The sequence below is a fragment of the Battus philenor genome, unplaced genomic scaffold (genome assembly GCF_028537555.1).
Source record: "Battus philenor isolate CCGP_79_NKW_IND1 unplaced genomic scaffold, ilBatPhil1.0.hap1 SCAF_8, whole genome shotgun sequence".
Taxonomy (NCBI): Eukaryota; Metazoa; Arthropoda; class Insecta; order Lepidoptera; family Papilionidae; genus Battus; species Battus philenor.
In genome coordinates this window covers 6,967,934-6,989,208 of record NW_027181748.1, presented here as the reverse complement: position 1 = coordinate 6,989,208, position 21,275 = coordinate 6,967,934, and the positions used below count along the sequence as shown (strand labels likewise).

At 33.6% G+C, this 21,275-nt stretch overlaps 1 protein-coding gene across 1 annotated transcript in view; it reads left to right on the top strand.

Moving 5' to 3' along the window:
* Positions 1–21,275, top strand: part of qless (decaprenyl diphosphate synthase subunit 1 qless) — a 51,318-nt gene that overhangs the window by 1,568 nt on the left and 28,475 nt on the right. The window contains exon 2 of the mRNA XM_068774871.1: positions 10,791–10,982. Coding sequence (XP_068630972.1) covers positions 10,791–10,982 — 192 coding nt within the window. The remainder of the gene's footprint in view (positions 1–10,790; positions 10,983–21,275) is intronic.

Genomic DNA, 21,275 nt, shown 5'->3' with positions numbered 1-21,275 from the left:
GGCGAACATTGACCTCGTTTGGATTTTATTAAACAAAACCAGACGCCGTGACTTCTGTTGTGATATACGTATCGTCCTTGACTGATTAAGTAAGAATTCTGTAAAATCCTTTATTTACTAACTGGAAAATTTAGGTTATTATGAAGCGCCGATATTTTTATATTAAAATTACTAAGTATGTCGCTGTGTTCAGTATAAATAAGTACAAATTAAATATTATAGTATGTCGTGTACTCCCGGTTGCAATAGTTTATTGTTACGTTTATTTATATTAGAACAACATATGCTAGGAATGACATAGATTAAGACGCTTCATTTAATATAGAATTTTAGGGCATTTGTCTATAATTTCGTTTAGTAATTTAGGTAAACGAATCACTTGAGTGGGCATCGCTGTACGTAACGTCCTGCGTAAATAAAGCTCACTAGAAATGCGGAACACATAACTATTTGTTCAGTCCACATCATTGTATAAGAGTTTGCGGCAATACACACTACGCAGCATATGTTATTTTCGACTTACAACATTTTCTTCAATTCTAAATTACGTGCTAACAATACAAAAGGGCGTAGAAAGCTCGAAAGTACACAGGTTAAAGTATTCCAATATTAACTTATCGTTTTCTGGACCCATTCTTAAACTATTCTATCACAGATTTCCTCGTTTTGAAATCAATTTCTAAATAGTTTTTTTTCGTAACATGTCATCGCATATTCACTGACTTATAATATTTTTATAGCGCAGAACAAATTGCGTAAAATTCTATATGTATAAGATTTATGGGTGTTGGTTAAAGATTGTGACATGTTGATAAAAGGTGATTACCTTTCCAATTACATGTAAAGAATGTTGCGTGTGATCAAATGGAAAGAAATCACAAAGCTTTTTATTACTAAATATAAATGTATTAATGAATAACTGTTCGTTATTGGTGGCTATGTACGTTTCTGTAGTTTCTCATTACATACACGGTCATAAGCCGCTTCGCTTGTCCCATCAAGTTAGTTGTCAAATACATTCTTATATTTAAGTAGCTTCAGGCAGAGGCGGTCACCGCTTACTAGACGTCCTTGCGAACGTTGAATGTTTAGCCTGGTGGAGTTGAGCAAGAACGTTTCGGTCGGCACTTGCAAACAATGAACTCATCACCGGTCACTATAAGATTATTAATTGCAATGGGTTACGCGTGATGGCTCTGCTAGATAAAACCTAGCCCTATCAACTTGAATCATTAGTGGGTTAAAAACTAATTTGTCACTTTTACACGAACTTTATTGCAACAATAAAAAATATCCTTGTTGTTTTATCTTACTTTATCTATTCTGATTTTATGTCTAAAGTTAATGTAATCCATTTTATATCTAAGAATTAGAACAACTGGAATGACGGGACTTGGGATGTTATACATGAAACATTAGAATTGTGATATATTAGAATTAACAATAAAACTAATCTTTTTTGGATTACAGTACATTTGAAAACGGCTACATATTGACGTAACGTTGAATAGATTGTGATATAATTAAAACTTAATCCATATTTTACACAAGCCGAATGAAAGATAACTTTGAACATGGTTTCTTATGGCAGCGAAATAAATTTTCTCCATTTTCGTAATTTGAGCTTTTCCCGATCTTAATAATGCCAAAAAGTTCACGGGCGTACTCATTAAATATATTACAAGTTATAAGTGAAATGTTTTCGGGTTTTGAGACCGTAACGAAGTCAAGTTTTGCAACGCACCGAGAGCAACGCACGCTGCAATTCACTCCTCGTGATTATTGCCACAGATTTATAATTTTATTTATATTAAAAATAATGAAAAAAATTGTGTATATCTGAAGGATTCTATAAGCAGTCTAGAAATTTACAAGTATCTGTTTAATTTGACTGGCGAACAATCTTATTCAGGGTTAAAAAAAAACAAGAATATTGAAATTCCATGGAGCATCCGCCTAAGCGACCTAAACACTCGGCGGTCTTCCAATTCGGTGAAATTGTAGTTTGTAGCGGCCCCTAGAACAGGCTAAGCAGGGACTTATCGAACCTTAAAAAAGGTTTTGGCTAAGCGCACTCAACGCCCTGCCCTCTTACATACACGAAATCTGCAAATGTCATTTCATTAGTAGTACAAGCCGTGTCAAACAAAACGAGTTGAAAAATTAAAATTCCTAGAAATACTGGTACAAAGCAGCTATCAATAAACAAATATTCTGAGTGATATAATTTGCACTAAATATGCATTAATTAAATTGAACATTTATTTTCACTATATTCATATACCTGTCTCAATTTCTAAATGCGAATTTCCGAAAGTTAATCGAAATTTATTCTGATTTTAGAAAGTTGTTTAATTCTATTAATTTAAAATTTGAATTTCTAATATATGAATATAATGGTGCGGTTAAACTTTCATTGATGATTTTTTTAAATATAAAGAATTAAAAATAAATTTTACAAAATTCGGTATTATTAATATAGATTCGTGTGAAATATTATTATAGGAAAAAATGTTACTAGTTGTAAAATTTAAACCAAAGTTATAAGAGAGCTGTTCAGTTTGCTGACACAAATATGTCACTAAACGACAACATTAAAAAAATAATTCAGACACGGGGTATAAAATATAAAGGTAACCTATATTGCTACTATTTAAACGTAATAAATGTAAAACAAATTTCTTATACAAATACGATATAGAAACTGTCGTGAACAATCCTAAACTTCAGAGCACGAGCATTAAATTTTAATGCAATATGCCATTGAATGCTGACCTCTTGATACGGCGTTACGAACTTTGTCCTACTTGCTTTATACGCCGTTATAATACGGTGTCATTATTGTAATTACCATTGAAAACCCAATCGCAAATTGCAAATCCAAATTGTCATAAATCAAAATGTAAGGTGGGTTTCTAACAATTCTTGGAAGCTGAAACGCTCCCCGTGTTATGTACGAGTCCAGTTTGAAAAATAGCGCCAGTCCTTCTCTTCCTGGAATGTCAAAGGTGACTAATAAGAGAATATCCTCCATAGTGCCAGTCCCTTGCATGAGAACCAGACTGAGCCCGGCTGTAAAACAATCAACACCGATTATCGGGCAACGGTCAAGTAACTCGAATTTGCTGCTATTATAAAACACGAAGCGGCTACAAGACCTCAGAAGACTTTATGGCTCTAAAAGCCTCAAAATAGTAGAGGCGGGAACCTATCAGTTTCAATTTTCCAAGAAAATCATCCTTCGATTGGGATCCCTTGCATTGGTGCTGGGGTCACGACCCTCAACAAAGATCATTTTGAAAGGTGAAGAAGAAAATACTGTATGAAAAACATCGATATTGATGACTGTCATTTAAGCGTCGGTACTTCCCGTAACTTTTATATGGATTGAATACGGAAAGATCATTCATAATTAGGTTTTTTTTTTTTAATTTGTCATTTTTCATTGTACGTTGTTATTAACTGTTAAATTTTCGAAATATACGCAAGTATCTTTAAATACTGTTCATCGGGTTTCCGTATCGTTCCTTTGTGTCTTTACAATTTATTATGAGCTTTACAGTTTATAGGCATTGTGATATGGCATGGGTTTTTGCCTGTTACTGACATTTTATGACGGCAGTAAAGGTGATGATTAATTTGAGTGTACTTTACATCAGGATGTTTTACGAAGACCCGGTAGTGATTAAATTCTTTTTCGCCTTAAGGTCAAGTGTAGGTATGTCCGGGACTTGCTTTTGCTTCTCGACCTTTCACTTTTGAAATGTTATTTCCTATATACTCTTTCCCTGAATTACAATTATGGTCAACAGGTAAAGTAGATGCAATATGTACTGATTCATTGCAAAGTTATACTTTATTATTTAGAAGTTCTCATTTACACTTTTTTTCTCCTAGACTACTTTCAAAATATAGCTGGTTCTGATGGACCTCATCCAGCTACATTCCTACCATATTCCTAAAACCGGATAAAAAAAATGTAAAGATTTAATTATGATAATTCGCGCAACGACGGTGGCACTTTCAAGTTTCAACACGTATTATATACAAAAATACTTGATTTTTTAAACCTAACAATCGCTTAACTTTTTGAAAATTTTTCTGCCTAAATATTGATAGATAAAGACAAGCCAACATTTTAATTCTTTTGAAGGTAGATATGTTTTCACGGAACCCCGGTTTCCAATTGTGGTTCAGGGTCCTCTTTTGAAATGCTAACGTAGACCCCTGTCGAATCCCTCTTGTAACTCTTCAAGAAGAATAAAATTTGTATACAGATATTCAACTTCAATACGTTATTATATTTTTCATAGTTAAAATTATAATTCTCATAGCTTATGCTTAACCAATAGATGTATTATACAATACTGTTGGTTAATATTTTATATCGCATGCCAACAAGTAATTCGTTTCTAGTTAAAATCATAACCGTCATTGATCTTTTTCACATGAAATACTTCTGACAAAAAATATCGTACGTAATTTCACTTAACCCCTTGTAACAGATTTTAACGCGTTTATGTCTATTTCAAACAACAACTTGCGGCTACACATTGCTACGCACATTGTAGCAACACTTTTACGAGGCGGTTGACACTTTTAAGTCGTTTGATTTTTATCATTTCAGGTTCCAGAAGCTCAATCATTAATTAACTTTAATGTACGTCATAACTGCCACGGTTTTATAATATATAAAGTAACAGACTTTGTACATCGATAGAGTTTACAATTTAAGATGGTTAGCGTAAAGGGAAAATCTAGCTCATCCAAAAAGTTGTAAGACTAGTTTTTGTAGACATCTTCAAATGTGATTTTTTTTAATTGTCTCAAAATTATTATTGCTATTTTGGGAAGCGACCGTCATAGTTACGTAGGAGTTATGCGAATGTTTAACAAGGATGTTGTATCTAATTTGTATGTAAGCGAGTGGACTGCAGATTATTGGATCCATCGTTGACTGGTTTAGTTATTTTACTTGTTTTAACTCTTTTTTACGCACTTGTACAATCGTACGCTAGGAATTAAAGTAAAAAATTTGCCGACTCCTGTCCACTATAGTGTGGGGATGCGATGTCAGAGATGTGCCGCAACAGGATGTTCAATTAATACACAGATAATTAATGAGCAGGTTACGTGGCGGCGATGACCAGTATGGAACGTGTCAATTGTCGTTCGCTTCTATTTTAAGCGGCGGCATCGATCGGCTGCCGAGCCCGAAACTCTCACTTTCTATCGTGATTTAATTGTTAATGTGCGTCGGCAGACACATGCAATTTTACGTGTGGCAATGTTGTTCATCAATTTACATCACGGATGCTTTTTTGTTTAATATTTAAACGGCACATGTGTTCCTGCCCGTAGTGCATATGCATGAAGGATGCGTGCGCGCATTTAGGGCGTAAAAAGACATTTGCATTACTGGTAATTGATATTCTAGTTCTATTATTGTTAGGTTTGATGCATACTCGTAATAAGCGTTACGCCTTGACTTAGCGTTGAGTAATGCTATATAACAAGCGATAAGTTCAGTTTTTACTATGCTAATTATTTTATTTAAAAAATGTTACTTAAATTTTAATGTACTTAAAACTATAGAAACTTAATCAGATTATTGATTTTATATGAGTTATTCAATAGCAATAACTAATCAATTTTTCTTTAAAAATTGCTCTAGTTTTTCGGGAATCTGTGGGTTATTTATTCAAATATTTTAAAATTTACAATTTTAGCAATTACAAAACAAATCAATCGCACGAATAAGGATTGTAAGAATAACGAAGAAGGCATCAAAAATGATTATGACGTGTGTGAAATCATATGGAAGTAATTATTATTCATGTCACGATTAATTAAGGATGTTGCCAAATATTAGGTTTGAGTTCAATTTCGTGTTTCAATACAATGTGTATTTAAGGCGTGTAGCTAGCCGACAATGTAGTCAGCGGTGATTTAGTGACGTACGTAACAGAATTTTAAAGATTTTTTTAAAGCTTATGTCACTAATTTAGCAAATAATTTAGCAAAGTCATTAATAAGCAAACACATATAGAGCTAATATTAAAAGAATTTTCAGACAGTGAATAAATTATGCGTCTGAAGTAGGCATTCCTGTAAAACGTGTACCAAATTAATAACGAACTATTTGAAAGGCGGCGCATCGAGAGAAGCAGTCCTTTTAGAAATCTATGGAAGAGGCTAGGTCCAGCTATGGGAATCCTGCAGCCGAAATGATGATAATTATTATCTCTGATTTAATTTGCCGATTTAAGCATTTTCACATGTTAAATATAAAACCCAAATTTCTAAATTCTGCTTTTCTATAACTGCTAATGACGTACTTCTTTAAATAGAGATGTGTTAAATTTTTGTACTTCATCCCGTAGTACAAACTTTTTTTTCTCGCTCACTCAGGCACATTACAATGGGAATGGTCTACAGGCTTTTGACAACCATTGGTGCTATTTTCTCTCGGGATCCCGTGCTCCCAGTTTTCATGTATCCCACAAATTTAAGTGTTGATAATCTCTAATAATTAATAATAATAAGCCTGAACATATTTCAATTTATTACATTTCTTAACAGTGAGGTTTTTATTGCATGTCCTAATGGATTATTATTTTGATCAAACACTTTTTTCCTTCAGAATGATTTTGAGTATGGACTGCTTAGTTATTAGCAGGGAAGGTCGTGCGTTCAAATCACGAACAGAGCACACGAAATTGTAACGCTACAGCTGTGAACTTAGGATCCTGCTCGATGGATTATAATCTATAATCTGTAATATAATATATCAATGGAGGCCTATAGCCTGATTACTAAAATCTTGATAAAACACCCTATTTATAATTTGATAATAGCTACCGATGATTTTGCATATGAATGCGGCTCGAGCGTCAGCACATACCGAGATCTCGTTACAAGGACCTTTTTATCCAGTCACTATGTGGAATATCTACTTAAGCAATATAAGAGCTTGTCGACTTTCCGAGATTGGGTTCTTAAAGGAGCCCCCAAGGTAAGTTACTATGCCTTAAGCGCTCTGCAGCCTCAAATTCGGTAACGCTGTAAATACCGACAATTTATTAAAGGCACAAAGAACAAAAACTTTTTTGTGTAATAACTGTGTTAGATATTGAAAAGTTGAAAAATATTCTTCCTGTCAGGCAAATAATATTTATAAGTGTAGTAAAGCTCACAGTACATTACGTCGTCGACCTTTATGTCGCCTAAAGTGCAACGGTTTTCAGTTCGTTTGTCTAGGCTGGAGGTCGCCGGTCGACCGATCACTTTTTGCAATTAACATTGACTATTGCATTAGTTCTAGTCTCTAACTTGTTCCTGTGCTTTACGTTTTCATAGCGTCGTCGAGTTAGTTTTTATATGTAATATTTAATGTCAAGGAGAACTTTAAAATTCGTGTAGAATTAGCTCGCGCGCAATCGCGAAGGCACCTGCACGTAGATTTAGAACTGCCAACGATCGCTTAGTTCTTAAAACGAGCATCCATCTATTACTTGGCCTACAAAACAATCACACCTCGCACATTCAGACGCCGCGTCGTCCTAAAACCGTGGCATACGGATGCGTCTCCGATCGATGCGACGACCTTAAGACAGGCATCATACAAAACGATTCACAGCCGTACGAAAACCATCCGGCCTCGTTGGAATCAAGGGCATCTTGTATATCACGAGGGGTCACCAACCCCAGAAAGAAGCGTTGGATTTTCTTCCGCCATTTCTCCCGGCGCTAATGCTTTCCGAAGTAGTAATAACATTAGTCAAGTAATAAGAACTGACCAAGTCGAAGTTCGGCCGTCTCAGCCGCCTTTGAGTCTAGGGTATTATCAACGAGTGACAGCCCATGCAGAGGTACCCTCGTGGGGGCCCTTGAGTCTAATCCGTCCATGGAGCATCTGCTAAAGCGATCACGGAACTCAGCGGACTCTTAATCCGGTGAAATTGTTGTATGTAGCAGCTCGAGTCGAGACTTCCCATCGAGCCCTCAAGCTTTGCGACCTTGAATTTACAAATGCCACTTGGGTAGCAGTGCAAGTTAGGTAAGAAAAAACCGCCGCGGGAACAGGACAGTCGGATCATCCTGAATCCATAGCCAAAGTATTGTTATGGAGTTTTGAGGAAAGCTTGATATAACTTCCGACGTCTTGGTCTCTGGACTGTTCCCAGTCCTTAGTGATAACAGTGGTGCACTAAAATATTTATCTTATTTATTGCTTTTTTACTTGTATTGTGACATTATTAATTTGGAAGCTTGTATAAAGTCTACCATATTCTTTTCTGATCTGTTCATCTCGTTTATCTTTTTAGATAGCTAAACTTTTCCTTTTATAAAAATGCAACAAAAAAACGTAACAAGATTAGCGGAAATAGCGACAGTTTTAGTACAGATCTCTTAACTTTGATGATAATAGTCGAGTTTTATAATACTATTACGTACTAACTATGCACTGATCGTAATGCTATATTAGTCAATTCTTATTTTAAAATAAAAATGTTAATCGACTTTTATATTGAATTGACTAGCAATTTTTTGCTGCGACATGTTATAAATGATTACCACATACGCACTGCAGTAAAATTTAATGTTAAGTATGTGCGCTTACCCAACTCAAAATCAATTTACTCTTCAGTGTCAATCGACATTCCTTAAGGTCAATAAACTCTTAACCGATTACGATTTTTAACCACATAAGAAAATAACATTATAAAGCCAATAATTTCACGTTGTCTAAAAACTAAACATATATTCAATGCTGAATTTTTAACTTTCGTATTTATTAATTCATTCCTACCAAAGTTAAATGAAAACAATTTCAATTTTTCGGTCCTCAGTATAAAAACAATTCGCCAATAAATACCCCATTGAAATAAAGCTGACTCGTTTAAATATCGACTATCAACCGCGTGTAATAATAGGTTTGAACACGAAATTGTTTTTCTTCGAAGACGGCAAGAACACCCCTTGTATAATTTAGCTCGCCTTGTACGTATTTAAGCACATACGTGCGATGCCCGTGCGTTTTGCAACGTGAGGGCCCCATCAGGTGGCTGCACTCGTGCAGTTGCATAAAACCAATTGCGACACGCGGATCGCGGTCACTGCCGAACCGCCATGCCGCTAAGGGCAATCGGCCCTTCCCTGCTATGTACAATCTGGACCACTGAATCACATAATTTGTCACGTTTATGATATTTTAAAGAGTCTTTGATGGTAAGGCGGCACGCCTTTTTGCGTCACGGCTTTTTCTTTGTTTTTAAATCTAAAACTAAAGTATATTATTAAACTGATCGTAATATAGTATTCAAGAGATTTTGTTAGATCGATATGCGTGGAAATTGTTTTGTTGATTCATTAGCAGGGTTCATATTATAATGAATTTGATTTAAATAGAGCAACTATTGAGTTACTGGCCTGTTCTGGCTCTTCTCGGCATATAACCATCTTGAGCCGGTGGTAGCCTAGTCGTTATAATGTTAAAATATTTGACGATTCAAAATTGTGTGTAAATGTAAATAAATATGCCTACTTGACTGAGTGGTATACAATGCTTAAAGGTAAATAAATAGATTTGACTTGATTATGAATGGTTATTACATCAACAGGACGTTTGTAAAACTAGGTAAGTTAAACGCGCTTGGCCAAAACAAGTTTGTGATTTTGATATTCCTTTAATTAAATACGACTCAGTTAAAATGAATGCCGTTTAGTTTATTTGGTAAAGTTTTAAAAAATAAAATAAGCGTAACACTTGTAACTCGCGTAGATAATTAATCTTCATTTAATTAAAACTAAAAAGATTATATATAACGTTTTAAGGTTTTTCAAAACTGTAAATGCGGTCATGCCGCGCCTTGGCTTAATTCGGATCAATCGCTGCCGTAATTTAGCCGGAAGCACTATGGCATACTTCTGATTACACGTGATTTAAATATTAGTTCAAATATGTCCCACGCGCTTGCATAAATTTTATTAATAAACAAATATCGTTGATATCTACGTGTACACTTAAAGTTGATAGTAAAGTCCTTGAAGAATAGTGGATGTGCTTAATGACTTTAATAGTTACAAATCCGCTCTAATGTTTATCGTTGCACATCGCAATAGAGTACAATTGAAATGCAACACTGTGTACCGATGTTTGTAAGAGAGTTTTTATGCCTATAATTTATATAAAGAAAATATACCCCGTAAGTCTTTGTCGTCTAAAACATACAATTCATGTTAAAGGTTCAGATGGATTGCGATAGACAGCACTTATAGCGAGGGAGACATTCGAACGATTAAACTGGTCTTAATACGTATACCTTTATGTTGATGCAATTCGATTTTATTTCAATTTCTGTGTCAGAATTGTCACTGACCAACTTGAATAGTAAGTTTGGTGTGTGCAATGATCTCCGTTGTGACCTAATGATTACTGATAATGGTAAATTACACCTATTACAATGAAGATTTTTTTTTAAATATTTGTATTTGAAATAAATGTGAATTGACTATGAAACTTCTTTTCTCAGGCAGCTGAACATGCTTTGTAAAATTGAGTTACAAAAAAGTAGCTAAAATCGATGTCTATTTTCAGGTTCTTTTAATCTTTTTCTTCTCATTCTCCCTGCTTTGTGTGAGATAGGGACGTTACAAGTTCGGGTAATATTTTTTTTTGATTTGATTATTGAATAAAGGGTCTTTAAGCCGTGCTTTGAAACGAAGTTAGAGATAATAAATCATAAAAATGTATTTATGTTAATAATAAAAATTATGTGTTGTTTCAGCGTGTGACGACATGTGGGCCGGCATGCGGATCTGCTGGAATCGGACCGACAGCTGCCGGTGCGGTTCGTCGTCTAGCTTCAAGTCTGCAAAGCACCAGCACGGGCTCCCTTCCCGACTACGGCACACAGATCGTTGACCCTTACCGCTTACTGGAAGACGATCTTAATGGCATCTATGAAGACATTCGATTGGTGAATAATATATTTTTATTACAAAAACTGGGACAGTTTGAGTTATTTTTGTATTAAAAACTAGCTGTCCTGTCCTATTTTTTTACAACGCGAACCTAAGGATACTGTTGTATATATTTTGTATTATTTCAACTATTTGCGGGTTCAAGGTTGCAGGGCGTAGAGGACGCCTAACCTAAAACCTTCTCAAAGATAGCTCTATCTCGAGAGCTTCCGAGGCAGCGGAAAATATTTCATATAATATTTTAGCTTAACGATACTATTTTGTGAGAGCTCTGTTTGATTCAAACTTCGTTCTTCTGACAATCTACACATGATGTATATAAATGATATGTGGATTATCTTGAGTGGGTAATAAATTCAATAAATAAATTTTGCCTGTCGCAATCAAACAAAGCAAGACCAACAAATGAATAAAACATCATATTTCGTACATTTTTCAGGTCTTTATTTATAAAGTGATAAACCACATGTAATCCTAACACGGCTTTTTTATTTTGATTTTCGTCAAATGTTAGATGGCTAAGGAGACGTGGTAAATATTTCATATTTGCGCTAAGTCTCTTCAGACGAATAATGGCACTTCTCAGTAGCTTTATAATTTCGCAAGTCACGGTACCTGTAAACCAGAACAAAAGATTACTTACTTTTTAAGTTTACCTTAAGCTTTTTGGAGAGATACATAGCGTGATAAATGAAAAATGCATTGATACATACTCGCATTCTATCTGTCCAAACATAACATATGCTACTTATATATTCACAAAATATATTTAGATTTCCACATATATAATGGCTACTGTATGTATTGGGACTGGAACTAAAAGGCTTAGGTGTTATTTGGTGGAAATATTTCTTTGGCCGAATAGAGATCAGATATGCACGTATTTTACAAAATTCTACCAGCAAATTGGTTGAGTGGGCGTTCATTAAGTTATAGCGGGTAGTAGACAGCTACTTTTAAGCCGTTGCTAATAACTAAGACACCTCCCCAAATTTAAAATGATTCTAAATCCTTTTTTATCACGTATCCAATTGTCTGTAGTTTGGGTCGTTTTGTCTATATTACCTCTTTTTTCCGGTGCGAAGGCCGACACTTCAATTATGTAGCGTTTATTTTGTCCCAGTTTTTTATTTTCGTTGAGTGGGAAATGAGTCGCCGCCATGACCTAGTTCAACGGTTTCGTAGTTTATTTTATTTCATATTTGTCTTCAAAGTATACAAAATTGTTATCTTAACTGATAATAATTTTTTCATTAAACTTTACACTGATAATATCGGATCTCGCCTTGTTTAATTGTTAGTATTTTATTACTTACTTTGTAGCAGGAAAGCAGTTCTAGAATTTAGAACTTTCGCATATTGAAATTTGTATTTTTAAATGTCAATAATAAAAATATTGACATTAACCAGAAGAACACTAACTAGCAACGCATAGATTTTTCAAATAGGAAATTCTGAATAGCTATCTCAGGACATATCCTCTCTTTTTCACATTACTGCTTGGCGGCAGGGATACAAATTGCAGTTGTATTTACTCAGACCTGCAACTAAGTGCTACAGAAACCGTGGTACAGCGCCTTAGGAAAATGCGGCGAGGCGGGGGTTGAGGAAAAAAGAGAACGAACGCCGCCGCCGCAAGTGTTGACGGCGGACTGGCGGAACGAAGCAGCCGATACTCTCTAAAAAATCTCTTAATTTTTCTTATATTTAATCAATATAAGCAAACTTTTAAAAACTGGTATTTTTTCCTTTTTAAAGGACCTTTCTTACTTATTCTTGATTTATGTTGTTGTTGTTAGCCCGAGGGCTTTTACAGCTTCATCGGAGATGAGTTCACGGAGCGGAAGGGTCCTCGAACTTATTGAGAATCTTTCTAATACCTTAACACTAGTATGAAAAAAAAATTACCTGAATTAGTCTGAATTATATGATTTATTTTTATTTACATAGAGTTTTTTTTAAATATTATAACTGCAATAGTTAATTCCCTGTCCTTGTCAATATGGAGTCATAAACGGTGATTGGTGTTACAGCAACGATTAATTAAACCTAAGTGGCAATTAGTGCTCAAGGCACAGGACGGTGTCGGTGATAAATACTGTAAATAATTGAATACCTGGGCACAAATGTTCTTTAATATTATTTCAATCCAATCGTAAAAAGGTGTTTTAGAGTGTGTAGGTCATTGTAGTGTCCATTGATCTACAAGTATGTCAAAGACACAACGTGATAGCACGCAAGTGGGCGTTCCTTGTGCAATTCGCGCATCGCGATTGTTCGCTGCGATCTTATTGTCAGCGTCGTCGTCGAATTTCGATTTATTTTTCTTCGTTCTATGGATCCAAAACTTACCAAAGTAATACGAAAGACGTAATTTAATTTTTTACCACTAATGATATATTTTATTAAAGTCCATTTTTCCTAGAAAATTACACTTAAACAAGACTCTATTGTAGCAACAATGTTTACTACATTGCGTGTTGTAATATTAAAAAGGATGTATTTTACAAATTAATTACATTGTTGTCGATGAAAAAATCTCCATTCTTAATGTTTATAAGGAAATCAATTCTACACGTATGTTTATTTTCCTTTAATTCTTTAAATTCATACTTGTGACACGGACATTTATGACTTTTTTATGGCAGTACATAAAGTAAGGGATGTGAGCAACTGAGGTTTATCGCAATAATATACAAATAATTTACTAATTTTCCATAGGAAAAGTTTAATTTTTTTGTACATTTATTGTTTTAATTAATTAAACATTCTTAATGAAATACAATTTTACATTTTATGGAATTTTTATGAAAGGTTATTTACATATTATTCGGTGGGCTTCTTTAGGCAGAAAAGAAGAAGGTTTCATACAATTTGCATTATTTTACAAAGCTGTCTTCATAAATGTCGGGGTAATATTTTTAGTTGTAAAATGATATTTGGAATATACATTAGCAGACGCAAACACGGGTCTCCAGCCGTACCGTAGCCGCGTTTACGCTCGTGGCGACTCGTTCGCCTACTTTCTTGTTTGGAAAACTCGTCTAAAACTAGGCCCATACGTGAACACCGTGCTTCTCATTTCTAAACGCTGGTTTCCTCGACGTTGCTGTGGTTACTAACCATCAGGAACGGTAGTTACACATAGCTTTGAAAGTCCAACTTTCTTTAGCCTGTTTGTCCATGTGTTATACTCTTGTTTTTTTTTTACATAATTTCTCCTATGGTTTTCTAAAATGGTTTGTCGCAGTCGTCTTGGTGACCTAAATTATTGTTTCTGTGTTTTTGTCTTTGTGTTATTGTCAATAATTTTATAGTATATTATAATTACGTATTACATCGATATAAAAATTATCATAATTTTAACTTAACAATTGGTGCATTTTTGGTGTTGTTTGCGTGTATAAATTGATAGCTTTACCGTATTTAAAGTGGCATAACACTCAGTACAGTCAGTAAGCTTTGCTTGTGTTTTTGAATTACTTATTTCACTGAATTAGGAGGTGGCCAAGGTCTTTTATCACGCAAGAGAATGTTTTCTAACCCGTGGTTCGCGTACCGCGTTATCCCAATGGAATTAGGTGAAAATTACATTAGTACTGACACGACAATCACGTAATAAAATTATAATTAACAAGTAATAAAATTTTAAAAAATAATGTAATTATTTTTTTTATCTATATAAAAGGATTCCAATAAAAAGACTTTAGACCAGAAGAATCTGGAGACTATTGAGCAAGCAAAATTAAGAATATCTATTTCCTTACATTAGTCATTAAAGGATGAGGGAACGAAAAAAGTTTGGGAACTACTGGTTTTGTCGAATGCTCCACGGCGTGACTTAGTCCGTCATTTGAATCGCGAGAATGTTAGTATTCCCACTCAAGTGTGCTCGTAAGGACCGAGGCTCGGCTGTGTTGTTGCTATTACCGTACTATAGAAGAGAACTTCTAAAGCTATCTAATAGCTAATACTTTGGAAAGTGTTAGCTCTAGAAGTGGCCGAAAAAACTCTGGCAGCTCTAGTCACGACTTCATAACGTTTATTGTATGCAGCGGATGTCCGTCTTGTCTCGAATCAATGGTATTTGTAATTGTGTCTACTGTTACTGGTATAGATCTACCGAAGAAGAGCAACGTATAAATTACAGAATACACGTGCAACGGTAGTAAATAGCAGCAGTTACCTTGTTAATGAAGGAAGTCATAGTAAAGCGCTACATAAAAATATCCATTGCAATGGTTAAATGGATAATGTCATTCAACTAACGTAACTAAGACTTGTATAATTTAGTCTCCTTACGCATTTTGATTGCATGCGTTACGTTAATGCATATTAATTCATTTAAAGTAACGTACCTAAAGCTTGGCACAAGTATCATACATTTATTATCACCCTTTGATTATAGTTTTACCGAAACCACTATACCACGCCTTAGCTAGAGGCGTTCCGAGAAGAGGCGAGTATCGGCAGGCCTGTTCCGTCATTCTGCTCTCAATGCTCGCAGTAGCGACGCCCATGCTTTTTTTATCCTCGCTTCCTACCGCGCCATGCTTTTTTAAGGTCCGGTACAGCGGTTTCGGTAACACTATGGTATACACCCGGAAATTAAAGGTTTTAAAATGTGACGAAATTCGGACCTATTACTATTTATAAAAATAATAGTAGTAGGTTCGAATCTCGTCAAGAAGTACACGAGTTTTCCAATCCCTTCTCGATAAATAAAACAAAAGAGTCAATAATTAAATTTACACGGTTGTTTGTTAAATTCTTGAACACTGATAAAATTACGATTTTTACGAATTATTTACGATCGTTAGAGAATATGGAATAAGAATTTCCCATCACGCAACTTGTTTTCTTAACATACCATTCACTGTTCAGGATGCACGCTTCTGGAGCGAGTTGCCTCTGTCCCTAAGACAGGCTATATCTCTGCCAGTTCTCAAAAGGCTTCTCCTTTTAGTATTTTATGCACTACTTTAAAAGATATATATATATATACATATATACATATATATATATATATATTTATACATTTGCTTATCACTGATTATATCATTAAATTTAAATGTGGCCTGTTCTCGTAATATTTTGCCACAAACTAGCTAAATACTACGCCTTCTATATCGTGTAGCCGCAGTTAGTCATTGCTGTATACAAATTTTATCGATTAATATAACAGTTTATATTTTATTTGATATATATCAAGTGAATAATTTTTTCAACAAAGTTAAATATTAACATTAAATTTTAGGTGCTGTAAAATAAAAAAATCACTACATATTTTTCTCCAACCTATCTTAAATACTACTAAAGTGTATGCCTAATTCCTAAAAATTTTGTTTAACCAGAAAATAGTACAACAGTTAAAAATTTAATTTTTTTCAACATTTCAATCACGCAAATTGCCTACTGCAGAAGAGTTTTGTTCAGCTAATTACCTGAGTATTTATGATTCTAATCAGTAAACAATAGTCATTTTATGTTTAAATTAGTAAAACGTAGATTTTGTCACGTTGTCCTGGCACAGGCACTGGATTAGTTAATTGCACCTAAGTCGAAGGTTCAGCCTTCTACACGTACTTTGTTACAGCAGGACAAGTGAAATATTTTTTTCATTAAATTAACTTGCAGTAAATGTTCAAAAGTACGCCCATTTCAAGCTATGCACAGTCTACGTATTTTATAAAATAGCTATTTAGTCTTTCAAATGCATCATCTCTTTTTTAATTTGTGTTTGGGTTTGATTAAAATTAATAAATAAATGCTTGTGTTGTATGATTTAATTATATGACAGAAATGAACCTAAAAATGATTTGTTACTTTGGCTTATTACGGAAATCATTTGTGTGTGAAAAATTCCGTAATGCACAGGTTCGTGTATGAGATAGATATGATACGATGAACTACATCTGCATGGGCGCAAATAGACTACGAAAATAGATTTATTTTTAATTTATCTAATAGTAAATTGATCGTAGCCGCTTCTATAGTATTTAGGTATTGACCTAGAGTTATTTTTTGCTAATAAATGCATCTCTGTATTATATTTCAGTATAAGATGCGCCGACGGAAGCATAAAGTAGATGAACCTCCGGTAAAGTGTTGAAATGTCATACTTATTAGAGCAGAAACGATATCTGCAGCGAGCGAATTAAATCGTCGTTCGCCAGACAAGTTGTTTCCATGAAATAAAAGATCATCACCAATAATGATTATAAAATGATGTGTACGGACGTGATCCTAATTGCAACTATGATCTTTATTAAACGAAGCACATCATGTAATAGCCATTTTTATGCAAAGGTTATATTAGTCCAGAAGACCACTTTCGTACTTTTGCTGGTTCCGTTTAACTGCCTGCCGATATATGTAAAAGATATAAAATACTTTTATTCAGCGTAGGAACTTTTAACAGAACTCTTATTGATCGTCAACTTATCATTATTTATTTTTTAACCTCTTTTTCTTGACGACTCTACTTCTCAAAGTGTTATAGTTATGGAATGGAAGCAGGAAGAGAATCCATTTTTATTACAAATGTTAATATCCCTATAACTCGCCAAAATATTTATAAAGATTACATCTAATTAAGGAAATTTGCATATATTGATCGATGAAGTCAAGATATATATAGTCGAATGCAAGTAAATTTTTGTGGAGGCCAACCTAAGCCCTCGTTAAGTCTCCGGTGCTCTGGTGGTGGTGCACCTGGACCTCTTTGGGAACTAATGTATTTAGTTTAACTTTAAGTTCACTTAGGTAATGATCATTGGTAAAAGAACAGAGCCTTTAAATGTCCATAAACGATACACCATGTAATAAAATCTTGTTGTCCTATCCGCGTGTCGCATTAGATAAAAAGGTACTTCACTCTGATTATCACGGAATAAATTATTGACAGGTTAATGTGTTGCTAACCATGCCTACTTAGATTATTTCAAGAAGTCATGAAAATTCTATTTGATTCGCTACAGCTCCCTTAAAAGATTTTTCAATAATATTATTATGTTGATGAAAAATGTAATTTTATTAGCCGAGATCGCCATAACCTTAAACCTAATATTGAAATCGTTATTTACCCATGCATTCCATTATTCGGAAAACCCAATAACGCGAATTGTTACTAGTAAAGATATCGAATACACATTTCGAATACAAATTACAACGACGATATGCATATTATTAAAACTTCTATCGAGTGACCACAACAAATTACGTTTACACCTTTAATGTATTTTATAGAAACGATCGACGATATTTATTGTTTTCTAAAAGGGGAATAGAACGAATATCATACAGCAATGAAGTTATTTATGTCTCTTATAGAGGATTTGTTTGTTTTATTTAATTACATTATGAAGAGATGTTATGTTAGTATGTTTACACGAATGCTTACAAAATAAAAATTGCGAAATTACAGTTGTAACATTTATTTAATTAAGACAGTAGCCATTTTCAAAATACTAAGTACACCACTCGTTAGATGTGTTTTTAACTACAATATTTGGCATAAAACTTTAAACATATTCCTCGATAGCTCATAAAATCAGAATAACCTTTTATAATTATAATAGTATTTTAACACTAGTCTTTGTATGTTCGTCCTTGACTTTAAATATAATCACCATTTTAAATTAATTTTTTGTTACATTTCAACTAAGGTACATTCAAATAGAGTTATGAAAATGTTGCGCACGTCTATTATAAATATAAATGCTAATGAATAGGGGTACATTAATCATCATTAGGAGAATGTAAGAGTTTATTATTGACATATATTAGTAAAAGTTCTAGAGAGATTACTATGCAAATTTCTGTAAAGCATTAAAATAACCTTTCACATCATAGTTTTCGTGAAATGTCACTCATTTTTAAATTTATTTATAAATTGTGATAAAAAGCGCATAGAGCTCCCTCAAAGATATTTATTGGGAGCATTTTATAGTAACTATATTTGCCACGATTGGCAGGCGGGTTGGCGGTCCCAGTGTGGTATTATGATACACAGAAAACGCTGTTGCTCATCCTCTGGAAACTTGTTTTGTCTGCAGTGTCATTATTTGATCTTTCGTTGTTATAGTTTCAGCCCGTAGACATTATTTACCTAATTATTTTTAAAAACCTTTTGGCAAAAAGATATATTTTTTTATTTGCATAGCATATTTTGATATCTCTGTACTAAATATATCTTTGAATATCTTCTGTTTCGCTCATATTATAATAAAATATATTACGAATTAAATGTTTTTGCGCATTTTAATAATGAAATAGGTAGTTTATCGTACAAATGACTAAAAATTTCAACGTCCATATAAGGAATAAACATTGAAGAATGGAATTCTTACCTCATAAAATATTGAGAAAGTTGTAGCCTGCGGACATTTTCCAATTTCAAACAAACGGTAGCAACCCATCGATCATTTAGTCTAGCATTACAAAAGAGTGTTCATAACCTTCTAATCTAATTTTCAAACAAATGTGACGCTGTCCTTTCGACGACCGCTAATCAACAGGTTGCGTATTGGCTCGACTGTTGAAATACGACATTGACTATTCTGTCCTAACAGAAATTTACACATTTTTGTTGGCATATTCTAATTTTATGAGATTCAAACGTATCACGTAACACTCTGCCCCCAAAAATGACAATTTTGCTGCACCTTTTTTTTAATAAAATACATGTTTAGATTTCCTTAATATAGTTTTACACATGTTCTCTATTTTTATACTTTATTAGCATTTTAAATATCTGGCATTAATTTTGTTGCAAATCGCATAGATTAAATAAACTTAGTAACTTCAAAACTAAGCTTTGTACATTAAAGTTTGCGACAACATTATTCGTATTTATTAATGAACCATCCTTATTATCGGCGGGCAGTCATTATTGCACAAGCGTTTGCTGGCTACAGTTAGGTATCGGCCTTGAGTTGCGCAATTACTCTTTGTAGGATGTAACAGTATTATTCTACGCATCCTTATTCTCTAATAATCAGCTTCCCATTTGCGTATTGAAAGTTAATTTGGATGTGATAATTTCGTTGATGGGTAAACTTTTTATACAAAAATCGTAATCAAGGCTCATGGTCCCTGTAATTCTTTACTTGTAAGGTTTAGTTGATTATTTCATTTACAACTATGGCACTCTGTCACTAAATAGCCATATATACATCCATATATCTAGAGAGAGAGTAAGTCAAATTTTCACAATTTTCAGTGATGAATGGTAGAAGCGCTCCTATGCAATATCTCGTTCTATTTTTATTTTATTTACCGTTTTAAAGTATTAAACGCAGTATAATAAATGAATAAAATTATAATTTCACGCTGTTTATTCGAGGAAGAGAGAGAATAAAAAAATGTATTTAAATGAGTAACCTAAAAATATCGCAGTAACTTAACTTTGCATAAAACTTTATTTTATAAAGCTATTTATGACTATATTAATATTTATGATATTAATACAATTTTTCAATATGGAAGTGTTTCTTATTTTGAAAGTTTCTGCTTTTGATTATAACGTGCGGTGAAATACGTAATATATTAGTGATAAATGATCCTATAATTAGCTTTACATTATTAAAGCTGTAGATAATATAGCTTAGAGAGTGCTTAGCAATTATTAACGTTTTTTTTTTTAAATACAAAATATACTGTTTGGATGCGTCGTAATAAATCAAGTTAAAATAGTGTTCATGTTACGATCTTGTATTCATAAGGTACAAATAATTGCTCCCGGGAAATATGGTCTCCGGGAAACGTACTATCAGATAGGCAATTCTAAAGTATCTTTTTAATGATCTCGATGTTTTTTTATGAACTTACTGAAAAGTTCATTATTTGTGTAGTATTTTTGACAAGATAAAGTTATAAGTTCCGCAAATGTGCTTTTTGGATAAAATACAGACACTAGTTTATGTGTCTGTAACACTTGTTTTGGCGAACTAATTTTGTGTGTTTGTTGTTTAATGAAGAAATAAGATGTGTCAAATTATTACACCGTGTATATTCCACGGGTGTCATCTCTTAGATAAACCAGAAAAAACTTATGCGTACAACTGGTAAAATTGTAGTTGTAATTGGATCTTAGTATTTATTTTTTGTTATTGTTTTTATTTTTTATACACTAATAAAGACATTTTAAAAATAAATTTATGTTTAATACACTTTTAATGTAAGTTTTGTTTATTTTAGAATAATTTTTTGACCGGTAAAAATAAGATTATGTTTAACGTTGGATAATTAAAGCATATATTATGTTGCAAGGTGATTCACGTCTGTTC